Source organism: Dipodomys spectabilis, unplaced genomic scaffold (genome assembly GCF_019054845.1).
Source record: "Dipodomys spectabilis isolate Male_0828 unplaced genomic scaffold, ASM1905484v1 ptg000003l, whole genome shotgun sequence".
Taxonomy (NCBI): Eukaryota; Metazoa; Chordata; class Mammalia; order Rodentia; family Heteromyidae; genus Dipodomys; species Dipodomys spectabilis.
Window position 1 is genome coordinate 12,831,778 of NW_024870680.1, and position 16,883 is coordinate 12,848,660.

At 37.0% G+C, this 16,883-nt stretch overlaps 1 protein-coding gene across 12 annotated transcripts in view; it reads right to left on the reverse strand.

The window, feature by feature from the left end:
• Emsy (EMSY transcriptional repressor, BRCA2 interacting) overlaps positions 1 to 16,502 on the reverse strand; it is an 81,497-nt gene extending 64,995 nt beyond the window's left edge. For 4 of the 12 annotated variants that reach the window (XM_042688354.1, XM_042688333.1, XM_042688383.1 and 1 more), the window contains exons 1-7: positions 16,407 to 16,500; positions 14,620 to 14,725; positions 8,657 to 8,756; positions 6,932 to 7,006; positions 5,613 to 5,654; positions 2,214 to 2,389; positions 446 to 598 (exon numbers count right to left, since the gene is read on the reverse strand). In XM_042688354.1, coding sequence (XP_042544288.1) covers positions 446 to 598; positions 2,214 to 2,389; positions 5,613 to 5,654; positions 6,932 to 7,006; positions 8,657 to 8,756; positions 14,620 to 14,689 — 616 coding nt within the window. In that variant the 5' untranslated portion in view covers positions 14,690 to 14,725; positions 16,407 to 16,500. Of the gene's footprint in view, positions 1 to 445; positions 599 to 2,213; positions 2,390 to 5,612; positions 5,655 to 6,931; positions 7,007 to 8,656; positions 8,757 to 14,619; positions 14,726 to 16,406 lie in introns of all 12 variants that reach the window. The other 8 variants (XM_042688390.1, XM_042688347.1, XM_042688397.1 and 5 more) reach the window with 6 other exon arrangements.
• Positions 16,503 to 16,883: the final 381 nt, after the last annotated feature.

Sequence of the window (16,883 nt, forward strand, 5' to 3'; positions counted from 1 at the left end):
TAAAAACTTAAAAATTATAGTCAATCACTATAGAATAGAACAGAATGTTTTATCTAATCTAACAGTTGGATGACATTTGAAAAAATTTAAGAAAATACTACAAAATTATAAGAGTAAAAAAATCTCATAAGCATAGTCCTTCAGTTTCTATTCACATTTCTATTTCATGAAAATTGTAACAAGTGATTAATTGATGGATGTCATTGTTCATAGATAGATTCCCCACACAAGGTAAAAAAATTATTTATCCAACCCCAGAATTGATTAAAATGCAAGCTCTATCTAGTCACGTGTGCAGAAAGGAATTTTTTAGAACCTTCATAAACTAATCACTGCTGGTAGGTAGTGGCCTGATGGTTTCTTCTAGGAAAACAGATCTAATCAGAGCCAATTTACTGAAGAATTTAGCCAAGATGGCCCTGATAACACTGAGAGCATCACTTACTTTTGACATAAACAGTACTTCCACTTGGCAAGACAACTACATTGGAGGCAGGACTGGCAGGTCTTGGAGACTTAACCGTTGCTATGCTGCCACTTGGAACAGGGGTAGAGGTTGGGGTTGACGTGGTACTTGTGTAGGAATAGCAAACCACTACTGAAGGAACGATAAAAAAGTTTGCTGTTAACTTTTACCAAAACTGTCCAGGCATACAGAAAAATTATTTTTATTGCAGGCCATTTTTAATACTTTCATAAGCTCAGAAGTTAGAGGCCAGTACAAGCTATTAGGTCCATGGATTAAAAAGCATTAATAACCTTTCCTGAAAAATCATTACTTAAATCAGTTTTCCCTAAGTTTTAACAACTTGTCCAGAGGTGACTTTGTCAAAGAAATCAAGTCTAAACTAATACTGAGAAAAATTAAAATCACTTTTCATCCATGACAATAGTTAGACAATAACACATACGTGCTTCCTTTTGAATATCATTAGCAGCACCAAGGATAGAATGGTACATAAATCTTACCTAATCCTGGCATTGTCTAATTTGGCTACTATGGGAGAACAAAGTTAAGATTCATATAAACCAACTCACTAGTCATTTGCTATCCAAGTGCTGAAATAAAAACTCAACAAAATGGCATCACCAAATTTCAACTTCTTTGTCATTCAATGAAGACACAGCTCAACAACAGCCAAAAATAATTCATAGTTACCACTTACCAGGTACATGCTATGCTAAATTCTTTCCATACATTATCACTAATTTTTACAACTATATCCTCATCTTAACTCCATCTGTAAACCCAAGAAGACACAAATGCTAAGACTTGCTGAAAGTCACAAAGCTCAGAAATGGCAAACATAAGATTCAAACACCAACTTGCTTGACTTGGAAGCCAAACATTTTTTCATTATACCAAAGTTGCTAGGTGGAAAAGACAACTGTGGATAGAGAAAAAAGGCCTAACAACAAAAAAAATAGAAACTTAATGGAGACGAAGTTTGCACACTAATAACTGCCTCTCTACACGTATAGCTTCCTTTGGCATAAATCAGACCCTGCCATGAGCCAAATGAATGCCTCACTCTTTTCACTGTCAATTGTTAGGCAAGAAAACTTAATTCCACAGAATAATCTGACAATGCTTTGTTTTCATGCAAAACCAACCTTAACTACTAGAGTTGAAATATGCTTTGAAATTTAAAATCACTCTTGGCCTCAGAAGAATTCAAGGGTTTTTAAAACATGTTATTAAACAATGATAAAAGCAACTCTTTCTATCTATCTCCAACACACTGACCAAAACAGAGGGATAGCATATACCATCAATTCCAGAAGACAAAAACAGAGGTTTATTTTCTATTCTTTTTTTTTTTAATTTTATTTTATTTGAGGTTTATTTTCTAAAAGGTAGCAGTTCGCATCTTTTTTTTTCCAGCAGCTAAATGACTTCTGTTATATAATCTCTAAAGTCATCCAATAAGGCTTATTCACTTCTACTCACTTGTAACAAGATAAACTGATCTCAAAAACTCATTCTAAGAAAGATTTTTCTTTGCAAATTTTTGATTAACATAATTGACACTTGAAACAAAAGAAAGATTTAATTTTGACTGAGATTAAAAACCTAGCAGTTTCTAATTGCACAATCAGTTGCTCACCATGTTTTATTACCTTTAAAAACTGGGATAAAAACAGATGAAAAATTACTTTTTTCAAAAATTATCAGAAAAGTAATCTACAACACAGAAAAATGTTCTACTCACCTTCTTTGCTTCCTGTTTCTGCAGGCACTGGAAGGGATGCATTGTGCTGGATAGCTGCATTGGCCACAGCATTAGCTGTTACGGTGAAGGCAGTTTGGGGAACTAGCCGGGGCATCAGTGGTACCAAGCGACGACCCTCAATGGACCATTCTGAAGAGCTATTAGGTCCAGACATACTAAATGAAAGAAAAAACACTGCTACAAGGGTTCTTAATAGCTAAAAAATGAGTCAAACATGTATGACTTTTTAAGTTACAAAAAGTACCCTGAATAAATAGTAGAGACTTTATTTTTTTAAGCAAGCAAGATTAAAATTATGAATAATTAAAATTTAAGGAATGGCACGTACTTAGGTTCTTGTACATTTTATTCTATAATCTGAATCATATAGTGATTATAATTAAAACAACAAAAATTTCCATATTGGCTTTTGTTTCATTAGTTTAAATCAAGTTTCACTAATGAAAGCAGTATTTCTACTAACTTTCAGGATATAATTTTGTAATTTAAGAAAATAAAAAGCACTCATTATAGTGACAATCAGATTTCCCTTAATAATAAGGATCAAATTCACTGAACCTTTGCAAGACTATCTGACTACCTGCATGGCCAGAGGTTCTTAAGGCTTTTAAACAAGGGAAACTGAGGCAGTAAACGAGGGGGAGTAAATACCAAATGAAAATAAAATGGATACATTACAGCATGTGTTACTGACAATGTCTTGTTATCTTTTTATATTAGCTTTTATCTGAGGATGCTAAAAGAAATCTGCCAGTACCTGATTTTATTTATTTGTCCTATCCTTCACTCTAAGAGGGCTTAAAGCAATTAGGCTATTTCTAAGCATACACCACTTAATTTCTTTACTCTAAATTTCTTGAGCAAGTTCTGCTAAGGAATCAAGTAGAGGCTGAAATATCAAATGATATATTGGTCACTTCTCTTGCCTTGTTTTATGAAAGACCCTAAGAATTTTTAGTGTAGAAGATTAAAATTTACCCAGACATTAATCTCTTCACTAACTCAGAAAAATTTCTGCTCTATTTGTTACATCATAAATTCTACAACCCAAGCTAGAGTTTAAGACTCTATATGTACTCATTTTTCAGATTTAGGTAGACTACAGAAAAGATCTTGTTAGTGGGCAGTGGAACAATGACAATGTTGAAAGTAGTGGTAACTATGATAAATTAAGGACATACTAACTATATGTCAGCCATTGTTCTAAACATTTTATGTGTACTAATTTAGTTGTCTCAACAAGCCTATAAAGTTATTATTAATTTCCATTTTGTAGATGTGGGAACTGAGTCAAAGAGAAGTTAAATAATGTACCTAAGGTTACACAATTATTAAATGCCTCCAAGTACACATCAAACTACAAAAAAAAATTTGTCAGATCACAAGTACAAAGTGAAAAAATTTTCAAATGGGTATTATGTTTAACTTTTGCCTTTATACCAACTGGGTACTGTTCTTTAACACAAACTTTCAGTGAATAAAATAAATTACCACTTAGGAAGAATTTAAATTCAACTCAAAGAAATGTCTACAAATTCAACAGGGTAACTGTGGAAAACTTTTGCACAGTTTAACACAGTCCTATCTAAGAGAAGGAGAATAGGAGTTTCTGAGACCCAATAACCCTCACAAACTTATTACATTAAGTTCCATGTTGAAACTAGTTCAGTAACAAAGAATAGTATAAATGAGAAAAACAGAAGATTATTATAGTTAATTGTTACAGGAAAAAAAATCTAGAAGCTTGCTTCTATTTTGCTATCATCTTACTAGAACATCACTATTTATTAGAATAAACTTGCGTGGTGTGAGTTTATCACACAATATCTACACTTACCTGGTATATTTGTTTAAATAATGGCAGAAATATGGAAGACTAATAATATGGAGCAAATAAATATATGCTATTGAAAAGACAAAACTTGCAGTGCAAAAGACAGAACTGCAACTTCTACAAAGATCCTGTAAATCTTCCAAATTTCCACTCATGCAAACATGCTCAAACTTTTTGTGAGTGAAAATTAAATGTTAGAATTAGATCAAAAGTTCTTATTTGTTTAGCAATGAGTATAAATATGCAGTAGTTACATGTCATCTAAACTGAATTTATAAACTTCAAATGTCTTCCTGCAGGCTTTCATTAGATCATCTTAGTCCAGATATAAGCATGCCTCTCTAGTTACAAAGAGGAGTGAAAACATTTCCCTATCCTGAGAAATCTAAGATTATACTAATGAAATTATCATGGCCATCACATTCTTTCATGTGCAAGGCATATTAGCAAAAAAATCTTAATCCTCATATAGAAAGTGTCCTGAGAGTGTTTGACTGACAGTGAGGATTAATAAAGCAGAAATTCCAGTTACTTTATTTAACTCTATAGATAATGTTGTGCAAGAGTGGCCTAATTAAAAATAAAAGCTCTAATATGTTCATAGGATTCAAAATTGAGTTACCATACAAAACTTAGTAAGTGGCTTAATGCCAAACAAACACGTGCTAGGCTTCAAGCCATAAGCAAGGCTTTCTTTGATCCTAGATACCCTACTCCTTTTGTTCCGATTCCTTTGTGCTCAGTCTTCTCAGATTTCCCATCACCTTTCAACTACACTCCTCTAGGCTAAAGTGCTATTTTGAGTGGAAAAGGAAAGGGAGAGAAGAAAGGGAATGCAGTCGGTTCAGGTGCATTCCTCTAGCTGTTTTTTAGGCTCAAAGTACGAAGCCTTTCTAAAGGCAACCTTTGGTACTAGGTTCTTTTACTACTTCTGAGGAGAAGAAGGCAGTCACCAACTCCCATCCCCTGACCCTTGGACTCAACAAATAATACAACATCTAATCAAACTAAAAACCACAATATAAAATATCAAAACGAGTATAGAAAGACCTGAAAAGCTTAAAATTATATACTGAAGTAAACTCTTTTAAAAATGAAATTCATATATTAAAGAAATCAGAAAAGAGAGTAAAAAAAGAGAGAGAGAAAACACAGGCAGATAAGCCAACTCTCAATTATCCATGCTAATGGAGAGAGGAAGGAAAGGGAGAGGTCAACAGATTAAGGAAACCCATATATGATGCAAAAATATTTTGGCAAATGCTAGTAAATTCTTCCACCAAATCTTTTCCAAGACAACTAACAAGTAAAGTGACTGAAAATTTTCACCTCCTCTCCCTTCCCACCCTCTGACTAGAGGTACTCCCAAGCAGCAAAATGGCTAAAGGGTGGGTAGTATTAGGAAGGGGAGGAGGGGAAGAAGAGGAAAAGCAAGGGGCATGGTTAATTCATATATAGAATAATGTGCCCCTGAATAATTGAGAGCTTCAATTTGGAAATAAATACAAGAAAAAGCCTGAAATAATAATAACCTATTTGCATACCTGTAACTTGGTCTTTCACCCAAATATAAGGATAAATTCATTCTTTAAAGGGGAAAAAAGGAAAAGGAGACTAAATAAATGTTATCCTTCACGTATGACACTGATGCATCAACTTACAACTACTTGCCCCACAATACTGTTCCAATGCTTCTAAGGTATTAATTTTGTCTCTAAGTGCCTCACAATGGTACACTACTACGTTATTACAAAGCACATAAATTTCCTATTACCAGTTCTCAAAACAGAATTTAGACTCAGTTATCATCATTTTTAGATGACTGGAGCAAATTAAACATTAAAATTTGAATGTTTCAAATGATAAACACTAATGTCTCTAATGGAAAATTTCCAAATTTCTACAGCATATATCTCCCACTGAAGAATTTCAAAATTCTAGGACATATAGCTGAACTTTCAAATATACTGTTACAAGGGAGCACCCCATTTTATATGTTAAGCAAAATGAGGGACAGTGAAGCACAAAATCAAGCTAATGGATCTTTGGGGAGGCAATTAAAATTCTTCCAATTGGTTTAAATACACAGTTTAAGCTATCACTTTAAGAAATTCATTGCATTTTTTGCTTTATTTTTATTTCATAATAAAACATAAAAATAAAAACAAATTATGCTATACTATATTTTATGAAATATTTCTACCATCTTGTATTACCACTGAAAGAATAATATCGGTGTTCCTTTCTATATTTAAGAGATATTAGCTCCACAAACACTCAATTAATGCTTGGTCTCTACTCTCAGTCCTCCACCGCCCTCCACCTATCTGTTAAACAGTTATGATGATCTGAAAACCATTTTTTAAGATTCTTTATCATTTTATTTTATTAGCATTTTAAAGTAAATTAAGAAATATTTTTTTATTTCTTAAAAGTAGATCATATATTTTATGGTCTTTTTAAAAATCTTAATACATGAAAAAATTAAGAGCCAAATAGAAAGTTGTCATGCCTACTTATTTATAAGTCAATACACATATCAAATACTGTTACAAAGAATCTCTAAAGAGCTCTCAACTTTATTAATGAATTTTGCTTCAAGAAAATGAACCATCTATTAAAACTAAGCTGATCTTTAATTATGCTGAAATTACCTTGTAACAGTATTTGACCTAAATTATTTAAGCTGGCAAAATGGAAAATTCATAATCAATTGAATAAACAGTTACCACTATAGTCAAGATCCCTGATTATGGAGATATAGTTATTAAAAGACTCAGGAATCTGCTATACAGTAGGAGACTATTTAAAAACTACATTATACTATGTCATAAAAATCAGGGTGGTATGACTAATGGCTTACTTATGTGCAATTGTTGTTAATCGTTCATCGTTTACTGCTCTCCGAACTTCAGCACGGTGGCGTTCTGTTGAGATGCTATGAAAAAAAATAGCCATTATAGAACTCTGCCAAGCAGGCAGCTCTTTCTATAATTTTATTAATGCTTAAGTCAACATTTTGTTGGAGACAGGGGGATAAAAGCTTAATATACATCATCAAATGTTCCAAAGTCTTAGAAAAGGATTCATACTCATTTTGTGTAACTACAGGAAGAATTACTTGTAAATTAGAAATCATAGGAAGACAAATTCAATCTGATATCAAGACATTGCTTCCAAATCTTGTAAATGTTAAACAAGCCAATATTAGCAGAGCTTCCTGCTACCTAAATATATGAAAACAGATGCTCAGTGACCTTCTAAAATCATGATTGCTGAGAAGAGAACTTGTCACTTGAGATTTTCCTGTAAGTGACCAAGTTTAAGAGTCTATTAACTTTTTGTTCTGTGAACACAATAAAGCAAATGAGAGAGATAAAATATTTTGTTTCCTGTTGTTATATACAATGAAACTGGACACCAGGGTAACAATTTTTGTTACTCAATACTTTAGCTAGGCATCTTCTACATATTATGCCACCAATCATAAAAATGAGCTTATGCTGATCCCATGTCTATATTAAGCACACACTTAATACTGGGGCTGGGAATGTGGCTTAGTGGTAGAGTGCTTGCCTAGCATGCATGAAGTCCTAGGTTCGATTCCTCAGTAACACATAAACAGAAAAAGCCAAAAGTAGCGCTGTGGCTCAAGCAACAGAGTGTTAGCCTTGAGCAAAAGAAGCCAAGGACAGTGCCCATACCCTGAGTTCAAGCCCCAGGACTGGCAAAAAATTAAAATAAAATAAATAAAGTTAATACTAACAATATTTCAGTACTGCAGTTTGAACTCTGGGTCTTGCACTTACTAAAAAATGTACTCTGTCACTTGAGCCATGCCTCCAGAAGCCAAAAATTTAAGCTACATTCACTCTATTCATAAACACTCTTGTGAAATGAGTATCTCTCTTCCTACTGTATTCTTTATTATACATGCTAACAGACTAAACATTTAAGAAGCTAAAGAGCAAAAATTACAAAGAAACAATAATAAAACAATAAGACTGAGATTGGGCTTAATAAATCTCTATATTAAATAGGAAGAGCCTCATATATTTTCAGTTTAAAAAGAACAGAAAAATGGCTTTATATGTAGGAAATGAACTTCAGTTATAAGGTCAACATGTTAGAATGGATCAAAACAAATTACCATGAAATTTCTTTAAAAACTTTTATTGGATTCTAATGCAAACGAAGGGACAAACTATGCTTAAAACTACAAATATACAATTATCACCCACTTTATATGTTGAGGCATCTTCCTTGTATCCCTTTCTTGCCTCCAACAAATGCCACTCTAGATCTTCATCTCCAGTGACTGCCAACTCTTCTCTCCTTCACCTATGACAAAAGTACCTTCCTTTCCCAAGTGGCCCAAAAATACCAGCCTTAAATCTTTTCTGATTGGATTACAGGAAAAAAAAGGGTAAGACTGCATAATTTTCTGTAACAGAGCACTTAATCAGGATAGCATATCTAAATACTAACAATTTGAACATCTCTGATCTTTAACAATTTGAGAGTGTAATGAACCCCATCAAAGTGGAATTTCTAGAGTCACATCTCCCATACTTTTATGATAATTTACCTAAGAACTTTTGAGAGTTCTCCAAGAAGATCTTTCTTTTCCTTGGTGAGATCCCCCTGTGCCCGAAGTGCACTGATAACTCCAGCATATGCCTCCAATTCTAGAAGAAGAAAATTATTTTGTCAAGATAGGCCTTTAATATTTTAATACTATTGATATATGTAAACTTCAGAGCAAGAAGTCTAAAATTGAGCAAATGAAAATATCTTACAGTTCCTTTCAAAAATTTTATCTAACAAGAGATTAAAATGTGGCTTTTATATCATTTTTCTTTCTGGTGCCTCACAAAAGTCATGTATATAATATATTGAAGTAAAAAAAACTAACAGTAAGCATTTAATTCACACATTACTACTGAAGAACATTTAGTTCAGATGCTACCAATAATTTCGAACAATTTCCTAATGCCTCCCCCCAAAAGAAGTTTTTAGTAGGGTACCTTCTCTGATTAACCTTAAAGTAATTTCTTAGACTTGCCTAAGAATTCAAACTCTATTCCATCTCTCTCCTGGGTACTTGAAAGTACTGTGAGTACTAAAAAATACAGAAACAAAACATTCTGACTTCAGCACTGCTACTTCCTAGCTATGTGACCTTGGGTAAGCCCTTTCTCACTTCAGAACCAGTTAATCTAAAATGAACTTTGAAGGTTAGGAGTATGGTTCAAGTACAGAGGTGCAAGGCCTGGTTCAAACCTCAGAACCACTACCACCAAAAATAAAATAAAATAAAATAAAAGGAACAGTACCTTCAAGATCTAAGATCCTCACATTCACAAAGTCAATTATCACAGTGACTAATTAAGTCAGGCATGGTTGTACATGTCTCTAATACCACTACTCAGGAGGCTAGAGCAGGAGGATGGAGAATTGGAGGTCAGCCTATGCTGGCAAGATCCTATAAAAACTGTGTGTTGTTGTGTTTGTATAAGGCTGTAAATGAAACATACATGCCTCTCAGTAAAGCCTTGATGTAGTCCCCTCCCACTATGATTCTAAACTTAGCGTGTGACTTACTTTTAGGCAATGAAATATCATCAAATAGAACGCACCCAGACACTTGCTAACCACATGTACTTGAGGCGTTACTCTCTTAAAACCTTAAAATCACAAAGCAGTGAATAAGTCCCAAAAGAAAGGACACATAAAGGAGGAGAGGTCCAGCCAACTCAACTGTATCTACTCTTCAGCTAGCTTCAAGTTGTATGGAACCACCAGAGAACTCAGACAATACCAACAACACATAGAATGGAGAAAAATAATAAAATAGCTGTTGTTTTAATTTATTTATACTATGAAACAGATATATCTGATCAAAATAGAATGACAGGAAACAAATGTCCCAACTAAAGTTATCTTCATACACAAGGTGCTATATATAATTGTGATATGCTCAGGGACATAGCACTCAATAAATGTGAACCAGATAATGAATAGATGCATGCATGTAGACCAGTAATAAAACAGTAGTCTCACTCAGCTCATAGTATTCACAAGTCTGACTGTAAAAGGGAGGTTTCATGCAATAGAGTAATAGGACTACATTAAATAAAAATGTCTGGTCTAACTAAATTATCCTGTGTGAACAACTTACATATCCAATCTATACTGAATATAATATGAGCATTTCATGAAGTTTCTGCTCTAAAGTAGTGAAGAAAATACTTAATTCCAGGAAACATATATGTCAACTTTCATCAGACCTAGAACAAACACTACAGAATGGCAGGGAGGACAGCCAACTAAGTGTGTACTTATTCTCAATGTTTATGCTTCCATTTATGGAATATTTTATTTAGTAAGTTAATATTGAGTCCAATTATACACACTCCTGATAGCATTAGGAGTTAACTCTCAAGTACAACTACAGTGAAACAAGTCATCAGACAATTATGATACAGTTTACATATAGTGATATTAAGAGAAATACATCATCTAGACTAGAAACATAAGCTTTAAGCAGACAAGAAACTGTGTTCCAGGCAGGCAGGGAGAATAAAATTATGCAAAAGGAATAGAGAATAAAAGAGCAAGTAATGTTTCATATTATTCCAGTAACTTCCCATAAGTCGGTGACTATATTTAAGTTTATACTAGTGAAAATAAGAACGTCTAGCTGCTCTGAGTAGACACTACTTCAAAACAAACTAATTGCTAAAAGTAGCACTAAAAATATTGTAGGTACAAAACGAAGTTTCTACTTTGAAGATGATTAAAATCCTATAAGAGACACAATACATATACAAGTATTATGAAGGGATAAAAATAAAAATGGAAAATAGTTTGTGGCTACATTGAGAAATACTGATTCCAATCTAAAATGATTTTTTTGACAGGACTAGTAATTGTAAAAGTAATGACAGAAGAAAAGGAGTAAAGTATTACACTTTGCAAAATGTTTAGAAGAATAGTGATACCATCAAAAGAAACGGAGGGGCTAGGAAGGTGCTTTAGTGGTAGAGTGATTGCCTTGGATGCATGAGGCCCTGGGTTCGATTCCTCAGCACCACATAACCAGAAAAAGGCAGAAGTGTCGCTGTTCAAGCTGGTAGAGCGCTAGCCTTGAGCTGAAGATCTGAGGGACAATGCCAAGGCCCAGAGTTCAGGCCCCATGACCAAAAAAGAAATGGAGAAATCAGGGGAGGTAGTCTGAGGAGAATCCTATAGGATTTAAGGATTTATAGTGATCAAGACACTCTTTCAAATAAAATCAAATAGAGAAATATGAAAAACATTTCTGTCATTTCAACTCTAACTAGTCATGGATAAAATTAGAAAATGGTAAATTTATGCATACAAATCTGGGACTCTCAACATGATCATCATGGCTATTCAATCGATAATACTTCCTCCAAAAATTTATTCACTAAATAATCATTACTGTTTCCCAGCTCCCTTTATATTTATTGACAACTACTTTTGTAGTAGCTTAGAATCCTGCCACACACATCTTAAACTTTGTTTAATTTCTGCTATTATTTTTTGTACTATTCTACTGTAGTATTGACTCCAATAACACAAAATAACAAATGAATATGAACAATGTAGCTCAGAAATCATATAAATAGGACAAGGGAAAGGTAGAAAGAAGCATTTACCTGGTACATTCAATACATTATAAATTCTCTATTCCAACTTATTGATAATTAAGCTTATTGATAATTAAGCTTAGAACCTAACAAAATAATTGATAACTATTTCTAAAAGAACAAAGTTAAATCTTAAACTATTTTAAGCAGATTCTTAAATCTAGTGTCTTCTCTAAGTTTTGGACTAGAGGCCAAAGCTAGAAAACAATTCAGTGATTGATTGTTATGATAATAACCCATTAGGGTGGGAGAAAATGATTTAAGAAGTCACCATCAAAAGCCAAAAACAAATTTAAGACTTAAAAGTTACCACTTGTAGCCAAGTGCCTGTGACTCACACTTCTAATTCCTACTACTTAGGAGGCTGAAATCTGAGGGTCAGAGTACAAAGCTAGCAGGGGCAAGAAAGTCCATGAGATTCTCCAATTAACAACCAAAAAGTGGTAGAGCATTAGCTGAGTTCAACCCCCAGGACTGTCAAAAACAAAAAACCCCACAAAAACAAAAAAAGTTATCACTGTGTATTTAAATGTACTCTGATTCAAGTCCTCAGAAATCCAGAAACCTCAACCTAATCAAATGTGTTTGTGATCAGTTCCTCTCCAATTATTTCAGCTATAAAATGAGTCAAGCTTAATAACCAACAGATAGACAAGTTATATTAATTGCATGTATGTTTAATATGGTATTAAAAGTTTTGATATAAGATAAAAAGATGAACTGAAACCATTCTACACACACATACATACTATGTGTGTACTATTGTATACATATATACAATGCTAAAGTCCGAAATGCTCATAGTTACTAAGGAGAAAGAAAAGGGACAAAATTATTAGCCAGAAGATCCAGAGTAGCTGTGATGCCATCTAAACCACATTATAAGAATTCTCAACCAAAATTTCCTTTCAATTAAAGGGCCACAAATAAATACCTGTCTACAGATCTGAAAGCCTCTGTTTTAAATGTTATAATTTCAGATGTCAAGCATCATGAGAGGCTCTGTATCTAAATAATTCATACCCACTACTGAGACATTTATCACTCTTTCTCAAATTATTTTGTCACTTTTTTCATTTATTGTTTTAGCCTCAGTCTTCAATCATAAATAAGACAAGGTCCTATAGTTTAAGACAGCATTTCTCATTCATAGCTCTTCATTTGAACCAGAGAATACAGAAAATTATTCAAATAACTCTTTTGCTCAGTTTTCCCAAGGATAGCACACAATTAATATCATTCTAGATGCATAAAAAGTTGATTCATTATATATTGTAGATGCCTTAGCATCAGGCTATTTCTCTTCCTAAATGTTGGTTGTAAGGGAAGACTGCTATAAGGGAAAAGAAATACTAAACAGTCAATGATAGGTGTAAAATATGTTTGATACTGATGTAAAATGTAATTTTAGCTGGGTACCAATGATTCATACCATAATCCTTGTTACTCAGGAGGCTAAGACTAAGAGGATCTAGCCTTGGCAGAAAAGTCCAAAAGACGTCTCCAATTAACCAAGAAAATGCCAGACCAGACACATGTTTCAAGTGGGAGAGTACCAGCTATGAGTGGAAAAAGCCAAGCAAGAGCTTGAGACACTGAATGCAAGCCCTCAAACTGGTGCAAAAATGAACAAAACAAAAATAAAATAAACAACAACAACTAAAAAGCAGAATTTAGTCAGGTACGGTGGGAAGGAAGCCTTAGCTGCTTAGGAGGTAGAGATCAGGAGACTGTGGTTCAAGACCAGCCTGGCAAATAAAAGTTCATGAGACTCCATCTCAACCTATGTTTGCCTATGTCTGTCATTCTAAGCTAGGCACAGTAGTGCACACCTGTTATCCCACAGACATGGAGAAGTAAAAATAGGAGGATCATGGGGCTGGGAAGGTGGCTCAGTGGTAGAGCGCTTGCAATGCATGCCTGAGGCCCTGGGTTCGATTCCTCAGCACCACATAAGCAAAAAAAAAAAAAAAAAAAAAGCCAGAAGTGGCACTGTGGCTCAAGTGGTAGAGCCCTAGCCTTGAGCTGAAGAGCTGAGGGACAGCACCCAGGCTCAGAGTTCAGGCCCCACGACCGGACCCAAAAAAAAAAAAAAAAAGGAGGATCATAGTCAAGGTCAGTCCAGGCATAAAGCAAGACTGTATCTCAAAACGTAAACAACACAAATAGTAGAGTGGCTCAAGTAGTAGAGCATCTGCCTAACAAGAGGGAGGTCCTGAATTCAAACCCTAGTACCATTAAAAAAAAAAAAAAAAAAAAAAAAAGGGCACCCATGGTTCCCTGTGCAATCCCAGCTAATGTGAAGGCTGGAGCTTTCAGAATCAAGGTTCGAAGCCAATATCGGAAGTAAAAAATATCTCAGAGGCCCTACCTCAAGTTAACCAGTATTAAAAAAAAATAGTAATTTAGGAAAATAGTTATCACTTGCATTACTTAGAATTTACAAACGAATGCACACACATACATCCATGAAAGTATGGTGAAATGAAACCACAAAATTATATGCATGGGGTCAAATACTGATGGCATTACCTTGATTCTAAACTTTGTATGTAAAATGGAGACCCTTGTCCCTCTCCCCCTGAAAGAAGAAAAGCCCTACCTTTTAGGCTTCAGTGAAGATTGAGATGTTAAATATAAAGGACTCCGAATAGACAAGGTCTCAGTAAGTGTTAGATACTTGTATAATGATGACTCATGTATCACCTATGTACAAATCATGCTAGCTACTGGAGGAATAACAATGAATAAAATATAAACTAAAACTCCAAAGAATTTCTAATGGAGCATGAAATGACATACACATATCTATGACCAAAACAGAAAGGGAAAAGAATTATACAGGAGAGTCAAGTATCAACAACGAAAATCATACCCAGTTTTCGAAGAATCCGTTTGCATTCATCCCTGCTGAGATCCAAAAGGGTTGGCCACACAACAGGCATTGCTTCTGTTTGGTAGCCCCAAAGAGCTTGTCCTCTCTACCAGAAGAAAAATTAAAACATCAAAACAAAATTAGCAAAGAACATTCAAAAGTACATTCACCTGGAGATCTAGCCACCAACTAAGAAGTAAAACCTGCAAGATAGCTCACAATTCTTTTTAACCACCACAGGTTTCAACTTCAGACAAATGAAAATTTAAAACACTATTCGAAAACAAACCCAAAAAAAACCCCACCATTTGAAAACTTACTCTTCCAGCCTGTGACTCTGGAAAAAAAACACAGGTTTTAGAGTCAGACACCTCTGATTCTACTCCCAGCTTTGTCAACTTACTGGTTGTGTGATTCTGGGTAAACTGACCCCTGTGAACCCAGGTTTCACACATCATTAAAAGACATTGTAATGGGCACTAAAGAACAGTGTATGCCAAGTTCTTTCGCTGTGGCTCACAGGTAATTTTAATAAATAGATGCCAGCAACTGTGCAACCTCAGGTAAGTTACCTGACTTCTGTCCACGTAACTCATAAGGCTTGTAAGATAAAGTAAGGTTCGTAGCAACAAAGAACCCTCCCCTCAAGTTTTGGCAATGAAATATGAATTTAGACCCTGCAGTCACGAACTCATCATTTATCAAAAGTTTAAGTGCTAGGAACTTCGTGCTGGGAATTCCCTAGTCTAGAGGACAAAAAGATACAGCATTTTGGGGCTTATACAACAGCTACTGAGCACACATCCGTAAACGTCTGTTACATCAGTGGTTGGCAGGAGAGGGCAAAATGAATGAATGGGCTTAAAGTGTAGCCTAGGAGTCAAACACTGAACCCAAAGTGGGGGAGGGGGAACCCCCCGCTAGATCGCGTTCCAGGCGCAGGGGCTGCTAACTCCAACTTCGCCACAAGTTGACACTCCCCTCCCCCAGTCCCCTCAGCTCAGAACCAACCCCGAGCAAGCTGAACTGGACTGCGCGCCCCCGCGGCCGGGATGACATAAAGAAAAGGGGGTGGAGAGAAGGAAGAAGGGGCAGAGCCAAAGGAATCCGCTCGCACCAGCAGCCCGTCCCCGCCTCCGGATAGGAACTCGAAGGCGGCTGGGCGACCGCCCGAATCCGGCACCACGTCACGGCATCCCGGCGCATCCCGCCCGCGGAGCCGCCCGCGGAGCCCACCGCGGCGCCGCAGCGTCAAGGGGGACTTGGGCGGCGGTGACCGGAGCCGTCCGGGGGAACCGGGATCTCTCGGAATCCTTCCCCCCCGTCAAGTGTCAGGACGCCAGCCCGCCCCGCCCCCTCTCCAAACACGCACTCCCTCGCTGCACCTCCACCGGAGCCGGCCGCCCGGGCTCCTCACAGCGCTCATCCCAATGTCAAGCCCGCGACCCGAGCCTCTCCCGCGAGCAGCCGGCGGCGGGGACCCCGGTCGGCACCCGCGCTCGCTCCCTCCTCTGAGGAGAGGACAGCTGAGACGGAACAGGCGCGCGGTCAGTCCGCTGGACGCCGGGGACTCATTCAGAGGCTCCCCATAGCTGGACCCCCGGCACCCCGGCACCGGCCCTGCCACAGTCCCCAGAGTCCGCCTCAGGGAGCCCTGCGATCCCGTTAGGAAACAACGGAGGATGGGGCTGGGCGTCCCAAGCCGGGCTCCGAACGCCCGTCCCCGAGCTCCCCGGCATAGGCTGGCCTGCCAGCTCTTCCCAGCACTCTGCCTGAGAGTCACCCACCTGCCTGGCCTTTCGGCGCTCATCTAAAAGGCTCCTCCGCCAAGACTAGGGGACACCAGGAATTGGGTTTGTTTGCGGTGCCTCAGAAGGGGCAAGATGGCGACAAGTATCAGAGCGCAGGCGCAGCCGCGCGCTGCCAGTCGGGAGGTGTAGTTTGCCTTTCCCGCCTTTCAAAAACCGGCCACCAAAAGGCCTCCATTCATTCTGTCTCTCTTTTCCTCCAGCCTTTTGAAAGGAAAAGGCAGGTGCCGCGTGGGCGGCTGGGAGTTGTGGTCCGAACTCAAACTCGGTCCTCCTTCGCTCCTGATTGGTTGCCGTGCGAGCAAGGACCGCTGGGAGTGTAGTTCCCTTGGCTTTTACATAGTCCACACTAAAGTCTCTAGCTTCGCGCCGCCGTCTCCCAGCCAATCGGTTGCGCTCCCTGCCACACGTGGCGTCACACGTAGAGGTCAAGATGGCGTTGGCGGCAGATGTTAA